This window comes from Pelecanus crispus, chromosome Z (assembly GCF_030463565.1).
Source record: "Pelecanus crispus isolate bPelCri1 chromosome Z, bPelCri1.pri, whole genome shotgun sequence".
NCBI lineage: Eukaryota > Metazoa > Chordata > Aves > Pelecaniformes > Pelecanidae > Pelecanus > Pelecanus crispus.
Window position 1 is genome coordinate 27722726 of NC_134676.1, and position 10376 is coordinate 27733101.

General features: G+C 43.6%; 1 protein-coding gene across 10 annotated transcripts in view; it reads right to left on the bottom strand.

Moving 5' to 3' along the window:
- PDE8B (phosphodiesterase 8B) overlaps window positions 1-8501 on the bottom strand; it is an 82797-nt gene extending 74296 nt beyond the window's left edge. For 8 of the 10 annotated variants that reach the window (XM_075725794.1, XM_075725799.1, XM_075725792.1 and 5 more), the window contains exon 1: window positions 8160-8486. In XM_075725794.1, the coding sequence (XP_075581909.1) occupies window positions 8160-8486 (327 nt within the window). Of the gene's footprint in view, window positions 1-8111 lie in introns of all 10 variants that reach the window. The other 2 variants (XM_075725790.1, XM_075725791.1) reach the window with 2 other exon arrangements.
- Window positions 8502-10376: the final 1875 nt, after the last annotated feature.

Consider the following 10376-nt stretch of genomic DNA (forward strand, 5'->3'; position numbering starts at 1 on the left):
GAATTGAACTTGGGTGTCTTGTCTCCAGAAAACACCCTAGCCACCACGTTACCACCTACCCTGAGGTCTCTTGATTTTCAAAAGAAATTTGATTTGCTTTGGAATTGAACACACACAAAAGTTAAAGCCTCATTTCCCCCCTCCTTTTCTAAAAGAGATTTCTTGGTTTTCTGGCTAGCACAATGGCTTGATAAGTTGCATTTCTTAAATGGACACAATGATTATTAAACATAGCTGCAGGAGAATGACAATCATTGACAACATTCAAGTTCACAGTGCCTTCAGACAGCCTTCCAAATCTACTACGGGGGAAGAAGAAAGCCTCTTTTGCTGTCCCTGGGGTGAAATGACTGACCTAAGAGCAAAAGGAAAATGGAGTGCTGGAAGCAGCTCCAAAGCTAACTTCAGAGACCTTGTGCCCAATTCCACATTTGATTAAGCTGATTTTTTTATAGCATTAAAACGTATGCTGCCGGTCAGTATATCACGATTTTGATTAAAACATGCATAAAATGAGAAAGGAATCAGATGTGGGGTATAATATAAACAAATAGATTGTAATTAAATCTAACAGGTTACAGCTCTACATGCAAACTGGCTGTGAGCACAGTTTGTCCTAGCCTTATAAGTAGCTGTCAAATAGCTTGTTTTCCAATAGATACATTGCTTCAAAACTCCATTCTGCCCATTTCAGCTCACTGTCTTACCTCATAGTGGACATTACTGACGCTACTGATGCAGAGTCTCTCAGCTAACTGTTGTTTCTTTGGATTTCTTATTTAAACACAATTTCATAATATCTATACACATGCTCACACTTGGCTGCTTTCCCTGTGAATTCTGTGTGCTGGAGTCCAGGCGGCCCAGATGTTTGCAATTCCTGCTCCACTCTTCCATGCTATGAAACCAACTGACATTGGTCCAGTTTTCCTGTCCTGGATGCAGTATGAATCCAGGGCAATAGATTAATGACTTGTAAATCTACATCAAAATTAATTCTGTATTTTCAAAGTGAGTAGTTCACATTATTAAGAGCTTAATGTTGGGACTGATTCTAAAGTAGCACCATTTAGCTGAGGGGCTTCTCAGAATAAATCTAAGTTCTACCCTTTCTATATTCAAGATATGAAATATTTGACACTGGATGGCCAAATCAGTGGGTAGAGATATACAGGGATTTTTTTTAACAATTCTCCAGAGTAACTGTCTATTCACAGAGTCAGAGTTAATCCAAAGGAACAGAATGTCTCTAACACATTTTGTTCTTTCATAGCTGACAATACAGGTGAGAAAGACATTTATAAATAATTGGTTGCTGAAGGCTGGGGTAGTGGTTGACACAAATGATCGACCTGCAAGAAAAAATAAAGCTCATAAGCAAATGGACTAATGGTCCTCTCAAGTGAAGAAAGTTACCTGCACTACCTCCAGAAGGCTGTACAGCATGTCATCTTACTCAGAATTAATAATGTATCTCCGGACAGCACTTCTTCCTCACACAAAAGAAAAGGTGACTCAAGCTTCATAGGCCAAAAGCACCAGTGTTTTGGGGGAGTCATGGGAGCTCCTATAGAATGAACTTGTTGTACTTTATGGTCTGTGAGAATGGCCCCAAAGAAGATGCCCTCAGGGAACCAAGGGGACAGTCAGCTGTTGCTGCCCTGCAAGACCAGTGACTTACTGGGCTAGAAATGCACCTACTAAACTGGGCCAGAGGGAGACAATACTACACAAGAAGTCATCAGTTGGCAGTCTAACCTCATGCCCTCTGCCACAAAATGATGCACGTCAAACACACACGCTGTATTCCACAATGCTCCATACATTTATCTTTACATCAGTAAAGGTGACTGTTGATTTTCTGAAGCCATAATCCTGCTACCACTGAGTTATTTTGAAGTCCAGAAAATACTAGGTTTGGTTACCATGACAACACTCCCCCAAAAGAGTTAAACTCTGCTACACCATAAAACACTTCACATGCTATTTCCTAGCAACCACACAGGTACATACAGCCTTCACTGAAGGCAATTTTAGAAAAGTTACATGTACATTAAAGATAATTCTACGAATTTCATGTACACCATGCATCTTTCACTTTGGGCTGCACTGAAAAACAGTATAACTGAGACAGACTTGAATCTTTAAAAAAAATAAGAGGAGTGACCAACAGGCAGACAGGTAATACAGGCAGAGAATGATCTGCATGGGAAGTAAAGTACCCTGAGATCTGGCAGCAGTGCAGGTGGTGCAAGAGGAAAATTTAATCCAAACATGGTTTCTTTTCCATCTCTGGTTACCCTTCACACCACAACTTACACTTTCACCAAATCTTGCTCTCCTGAACCGGAATTTTCAAGCAACAACACTTTTGAGTACACAGATAATCCAAAATGAGAATACAGTAGTCACACGAATAGCATGTCTGCCTTGTACTATGAAGATTTTAATTTAAAAAAACCAAACAAACAAACAACAAACAAACCCCCCAACTCTGCTTCTTTTTTGCATATGGGACTAAGGTTTATGAATGTCCCCAGCCCTGGCTGCATTAATCTGACAAGCTTACCGATAAGCACATACCATTTCAGAAATCACTAGGATCTAGAAACAATACTCCTTTTAACTTTTACAGGCTTTAGGCATCATTACACAAAATTCAGGACTACTTCACAGAACATTACCAAGTTATTGAAAATATGCACTTGCATTACTCCCTACTTCAGGAATGCCTATGCTGTACGATCCAGCCTGGTACAACTACCTGATCTAGGAAGGCATGGACATAGAAGAGGTACAGCAACCTGTCTGAAATAACAAACTCCCGGAGAAGTTGAAGGACCCCCACCAGGAACAGGAAACATTTTTGTGAGTCAGGTGCTTAAATGCTCATTAAAGCAAACAGGGCAAGCTCATCATCTCAACGTGATAGATGTCCAAGGTGTGGAGGGAGCACTCAAGACAGTTGAAAGGAAATGTCTACAAGAGGGTTTTGGTAGCCTTGCCTCTCTCTTAGACTACCCACAGAGCAGGTATGATGTTTAGTTTCACAACCTAAACCTGCTCAATTACTCTGCTGTCTAAACCACTACTTAAAGTACAATAAATGACTAGATTATTTCTCACCTGAAGGAGAGGAATGGGAAACTGTGCACCCATTTTCTGTATCACACCCTAGTGATGATTAAATGTTCTCAGCTGCAGGAATTCAAACCTATCTCCTGCAACCCAAGAGCACGCGCTATTGCCCAGGTTATATGGCACAACTCAGCTCGCATTATGTCTTTCAGCCGTGTGGTCAGTTTTATCTGAAATCCCTCTGCTCTGCATTGATGATCAGCATGATCATGGAGTATTAGAAATTGTCAAAAGATCCATATCAAAATCCCCAGAAGGTAAAACCTCATAGTCTCACTTTGCACATAGCAAGTGGTACAAAGTAGAAAACAGATGCTACTAATGTCCAGTTTACCTAAAACTCTTTGGTATTTTGGGCACTGAAAGCAAATGTTCCAAAGTAACTTTTTACTGGAGGACGTAGAGTGGTGCAGGGGTCCTGAGATGCCTGTTGACTCTCAAGGCTGAAATGGTCAAGGCTCATTGTTCTCTTACAAGCTTCCAACATTTCTCTTTTCCTATACAAACTAGGAGGGGGGAGGATGCATTTTATATCTAATGATATAAACACCTAACACCCAGAACAGTTTTGGAAGTCCAGAATGTTGTGTGACTCAATACCAAGCAAGTTTCTTCTACCAGGCTGCTCTGTTTCCTTTGCCAAGTGGTTTATTATTTTTTCTGAAGAAATGGTTTTCTCCATTCTGTAACACTTCTCCTGTCTAGCACTGCTTAAGAGCCCAGCTACAGTGCTTGTTGAAGTTTACCTGCAGCATTTGAAGGAGGAATGGAAAGGTCAGATACGGAGCAGCAAATCTTTGCTAAAGTCCTTTTAGTGTATTCATTTAAGAAGTCTGGGCTTAGTCCAAGAAGAGTACTTCTCTACTAGCAATTTTCTTTATGGTAAGAGGTATTCAGGCCAGCACCTGTAGGAGAACAGCTAGCCTAAACTAAAAAGGCTCTGCACTGTAACATAGTTCAACACTTTTTGGTCTGCCCATCTTTTTTTTTCTGCCAGCTTTGCAGCCCCAGAGTATGTTCAAGAGCACTCTGCTGTCTTAGGTGTCCTATTGAGTTGTGAAATGGACCTTCATCACACTAAGTTACAGAGTTGGGAGGTTTATTTTCCAAGTTTACCCTACATCTGGTATGTTCCATGTTCTATAGAACATACTAGCAGCCAGTTAAACAGTAGTACACTTCAAACAAGACAAGAAGTGCAAGAAGTACAGTGACTTCCCTTACACATGATACTGCTTTAAAGAGAAGAACTGTATTTGAAATCAAGGCAATGCTTAGGGTTCCATTTCTCCAGGACCCATGGACCTGACGCAACTCTCTCAGTACCTGGATTTCTCAATGCTGTCCATGGCACTTTGTAATTGTATTTGGTATTTGTATTTGGCAGCTGCATCCTTTTCCCTATTCCCCCAGATTAAAAAAAAATCATAAAAGGTAGGTGTTTGTCTTATTGGGGTGCCTCCTTCTCCTCAATGCTTCCACCTTGGAATTTAACAGAGACCAACATTGGTAAGAGATATTGTCCCACTGTATTTCTTCTTATTTCTGAGCTTTGCTTCTAATAATTATATTGCTATAGAAAAGCCTGAAAACTGTCAAAACCCGTTCCTAGTGTGACTGACTTTCAGGAGAGGTTCATGAACAGGTTTTTCTCTTCCACAAAGAACACAGCATAAGAAGAACCAAACCATTACACCTGCTGTTCTTGCTATTTCAAGAAGAAAAATAAGAAAAATAAGATAAAGTAATTGATAGAAGACTGCAGGTTCACCCCCTCCCCCCTGCCCCCAGGCTATATGTTAGCAACAAGAGCCTTAAAACTTGTTTGTTCTCATTGTCTTTCAGTTTGGCTAACATCTAAGTATCAAGGTGTTCAAGAAAAGCATATCTACGCAAGCACTTGTGTTTAAGATTTGTATTTGGCCATAATAAAAAGATGTATTTGTAAACACAAATAAGGTAAACTTTTATTATCTTTTCAAATCCCCAAGGAAGTGTTCAAGAAGCTGTTTACTTCTTGCTAAACAGCTGGTACTGTTGCACTTCAGAACTGGCAATAGTTGAGCAATGGGTCAAGCAGCCATTATACACTCAGTATCATCTCGTGCTCAATGTTATGCTTCAGTGATGCAAGCTAAATGCCTTGTATCTTTATATAAAGCTGATGTAGGGTTTGAGATATTAATACTGTTTGGTTTTATTAAGGAGGGAACATGCACAAGGAATGCCTGGTTTTTACTCAAGTGTTTCTGCACAAGTACCTTAGTAACATAGTGTATGGCTGGGCACCAGAAACTGTGGGTCATATTCCAAATCAGGGTGCAGATGCATCTTATAATACTTAACAAGTCCACTTAAGATCTTTGTCATCTAAGCAGTAGATATTTTTTACCAAGCTTTTGAGATCCACAAAGAAACACACACATGCTAGAACTGCTGAATGGTTACTTATAACCAGCGTGAGCAGGATGCGACCAACACATCTGAATGTTCTAAACAATTCAGAACTTTTTATTAAGGAGAGGAGAAGAAAAGAAAACAAAAAAATTATCTTTTAACACTGACCTCACCCCATTGAATACGGATTAGATGGAGTTAAAAAGTAAGGTTTAGGTAAGCCATGTATTTTAAGTGACCTGGGATCAGTTTTGATTTTTCTTTTATTTGAATTGCATCGGGCTGAAATCATTACAGGTTGATTTCTTTCAATACCAGTTTAATATTATGGTATGGATGAGTTTTAAAACACTGTATAAAGATAGGGTCAAATGTAAATAATGCAATACTTGATTGTGGAAACAACTAAAGGGCAGTTTAGAACAGAAAATGAAGACAAACGAAGCAGCATGGTTTAAGTGGGTTGAATAGTTACACAACTGGAATATTATATTAATATATAATAGTGCTAACAGCCATTTGACCCATGCACTTTTTCTGTCCTCTGAATACAGTTAGATGAGATTTCAACACAGCTAATATGTGCTACCAGCACTACAGCAGTTGAAACCATGTGGTATTACTAGACACTTTTTCTGTACCAAAATAACTAAAATTTTTCTTCATTTTTGAGCTTCTATGGAAATAAATATTGTTATCATGTACTATTGGAGAACGATATTTCCATACTTTTCCACTTCTTATAGCCCATCAGGTATCAAGTACTATTTTGCCCTTATGATAGTTCTGTAACAGTCTAACCTTGCCTTGGTCACAGAAATACTCAAGTATGATATTGACCTATTGGAAATCATGCCAGGAGTAGCAGCAAGGACAGAGGCTCTAATTTGGTTTAAAAATGATAGAAAATATTTCATGGATCTTAATTCTTACAAGAACGGTAACATTTCTACTATATCATTGCAGCTGTTGTTAAAGAAAAACCCCTATAATTTCCCTTAAGTTTTTGGGACTCTAAAACTGTAAAAAGAACTGAAACTATCAAAAATAATATTACAGTGGCAATTACAAAGTTCAAAAACTTCTGAAATATGTTCACTTTTAATAACGAGGAAGTTGACAAATACATCTGTTTATAAGAGCACATGATGTAATAACAAATAATAAACAATTCATAAAAACAGAAAAGGGGCATCAGCACTTTCAAAAAAGTCTTCTTTCCAAATCTCAACTTAAAGAATTGTGCAAGAATTTCTGTTTTGCTCCCCTCTACATTTAAAAAATTGTATTTTGTCTTAAGTATTCCACTCTGAAATGTAAAAAAAAAAACCCAAACCCAAATCCAAGAAATATAGCAATTGTTTTACTCCAGTCCTGCTCAGACTTTGTCCCTGTTACTGATTATTATTTACCCATTCAGCAGGTTCTGCTGCTGAATGAGTAAAACAGTCAACGTTACTGCAGACAATTCTGCAAGTTTCTCAGCATTTGAACAAACTGACTATGGGTTGTGGTGATTTTTTTTTTTTCTTTGTGATGTCTCTCACTTATGTTTGCCTTAGACAATTTCTGGACTTTTTTAAATTACAGAGGAAGATTATATAATCTTCTAATTTCTTAACTGTATTCTAACAAAATACCAGGATCTATTTAAGCCCATGGAACTACTTTGTGACATGATATCCTGCTTTATTAGTACAACAGAAAAGTAACCTAAAGTGCAGCTGGGATCATGACACCATTTGTTTTGTTAATAAGCTTTGAAATAGGGCAATGAAGCAAAATTTAATTCTTAGAAAACTTTCAGGGAAATTCATGAAAAACTACTCTGATATTAAAAAAAGAGAGTAAGAAAAAAAAAAAAATCCAGAGCAATCACCTCTCTTAACTGCTAAACTTAAGTGAAGATCTTGCCGAGCGGGTTGCAGCAGTGCCTGCCTTAGCCACTGAGAGGGGGAGCCAAGCCTTCCCGGTTTGGGGTGAGTTGACCCTACAGAGGCGGCCCCTGCCCGCCCCTCGCGGAGCATCCCCTCGCCCTACACCAGCAAGGCGTCTTTGCCTGTGTGTGCAAACCATAGCGGTTCGGTTCTCCGCGGAACATCCACGCCTGGCAGCAACAGTTCATTTTCACCAGATACGGGGGAAAGCAAAGGGGATGAAGAAACCCCAACGGCACGCAAGGGCTTTTTGCTGTCGAGAATTAAGCAGGGGGAGATTTTATTCCGGCACGTGAGCACCTCTCCCAGACGCCCGCTGCTTGCCATCGGCCGCAAAGCTCGAAACCAACCCGTTCTTCCCCGGCCTTAGCTCCAGGAGCGATCTCGGCACCGGGGCACCCCGGAGCCACCCGAGGGAGCCCGGGGGGCCCGGCGCTCGCCCCCGGGGGGGCTCCAGGCCAGGCGTCCCCCGGCGCAGCCCCCCCCCGCAGCAGTGCCAGCCCGGCCCGGCCGCCGCAGCTGCGGTGAGGGCAGCCGCTGCTGGCAGCTGCATCCCGCCTGCCGAAGCATCATCTCCCTCCCCGGGGGAGGCGGGGGACGCTCCGGCCCCGTCCTCCTTCTGCCGCGGCCGGCGGGGACCCGCACCGGCCCCACCGGGAACCCCCGTCCGGAGCGGCCGCCGTTTACCTTGGCGCTGGTGCTGCTGGTCTGGGTCTCCGCTTCGATGCCGCAGCAGCGGGGAGCCCTGGCCCGGGCGGAGGCGCCGGGCTCCCTGCGCTCCCTGCGGCGGGGGCCGGCGGAGGGCGGCGGCGGCGGCTGCTGGTGCCGCCGCCGGCTCTGGTAGGAGAGGACGGAGGGGATGGAGTCGGCCGCGTCTGTCTTGATGAAGAGGCCGTGCAGGGTGGCGGTGCCCTGCGAGATGGTGGTGGTCTGGTGGGGGGAATTGGACTCGTCCGAGTCCCGGCAGTAAATCACGCCGCTCTGCGAGACGTGGATGCTGGGGGCGCAGCCCATCCCTTCCCTTCCCCACCCCGCCCCACTGCACCGCCGGCGGCCCGCTCCGGCCCGCTCCGCTCCCCCCGGCCGCCGCCCCTGCGCCGCGCACCCCGCGGCGGCACCGGCGGCGGCACCGCCACCGCCACCGCCACCGGCACCGGCACCGGCACCGGCACCACCCCCCGCCGCTGGCGCTGGCGCTGCCCCGGCCGCTCCCGCCCATGCGGCGCCTCCCCGGCACCCCCGCCCGTCTCCCCGCGCCGCCTCCAGGGACCCCAGACCCGCTAAGCCCCTTCCCCTCCTCGGCAGCGTCTTACGAAGCCCCTGCGGCCACCGGGTCCTTCAGCCGGGGGCGAGGAGGAGGAGGAGGAGGAAGAGAAGAAGATGCATCACCCGTGGTGCAGCCCCCTCCCGACCCTGGCAAAGGGTCTGCTTGCGAGCCTTCCGTTCGTACAACACGACACCCCCCCTCCCAGTTGTGCCAAATACTTTTTTGTTTTTTCTTTCTTTCTTTTTCAAAGCAGTTGAAAATACTTATTTTGACAGTCAGAACGTGCCTGTTTTCTCAGCCATGGGTGAGCAAATCTCAATTGTTTGGAGGGACTGCAGGGTGGAGTTTGGAGCCACACAGCACCCACTGCAAGTTAGGAAAAAAAAGCCAGGATTGTTCCAAAACCTTTAATGATGTTTTTCAATTAGTCCAACATTCAAAAACACAACTGCTATTTTAGCCTATATGTCTGATAGCTGCCAATCCCTGTTTCCAGCCCCTGGGGAGATAATCAAGCAAAATGTTTAATGCTGCAGAGATTTACACACCTTCTTAGCTTTCCACAGTGAATAGTTTCATTGACCTCAGTGAAACTACCTATGAGGTGTAAAGCTAAACATGTGGTTTTTAAGTCTTCACAAGATTTTAGTTTAAATCTCTGTGTTTTCAATGGCACATTATAAATCCTCCAAGAATTGGTAATGTCATCCAAGCAGTACACTGCCTGCCTAGTAAAGCATTTATCTGACACCCAGTTACCAACAAACACTTGTGTATACACCTTTTCTTCTCCTTGGAGCGTTACTGGATGTTTGATAGCTCCTTCTCCACCTAGGTTTTAGTGAGTGATGTAAAAATACTAGCAATGTGAAGCACAGTCATCGAAAGGATTGTGACGTTGAATGACAAAGTGCTCTGAACATGTTGGTTTGGCTCCTAATACTCCTGAAGCGCTTTCATGGATTAGAGACCAGTTTATTCAGAGTGGTATCTTCACAGCTGAAATGCCTCAGTTTAGAGAGACTGTTTGAGTTTTCAGCCTCTGTCTCTGCTGATCCAGTCCATGGTCATTGTAATTATGTCAATATGGACATTCACTCATCCACCAAAAACTGGACCAGGATCACCAACCTATTTGACAATACGGATATTCACTCATCCATCGAGAACTAGACTGAGATCACCAACCTATTTGACAAACTATGGTTTTCCAGTTACCAGAGAGAGCCTGTGTTGGCCCCAGTAATCAAACTTCTCTAGGTAATTTCTTCCCCCACTAGTTGTCAATGTTCACAAACCAGGTTGTGGCTCATATCCTGCATATGCTGCATGTTTGCATGCTGCCACGTTGCTCTGCTGGTGGCTGTCTTTGAGGACTACCTTGAAGACACGCTCAGTACGAGTGAAACGAAGCAGACTACGCTTCATCACCCAACTATGCAGCCTTTCTTGCTGCTTAGGCTGAAGTTCTGGATGAGACCTTCCAGTCTCCCAGAGCATAATGCACTTAGTTGCAGATGAAATGTCCTAAAACTGCGTTTAATAACAAAAGAGCAACCAGTTGTATGCATTCCTGGCAATATTTTCACATCCCTCTTCACTTCTGTTATAGTTGGGAAACTAAACTTGGGGATTTG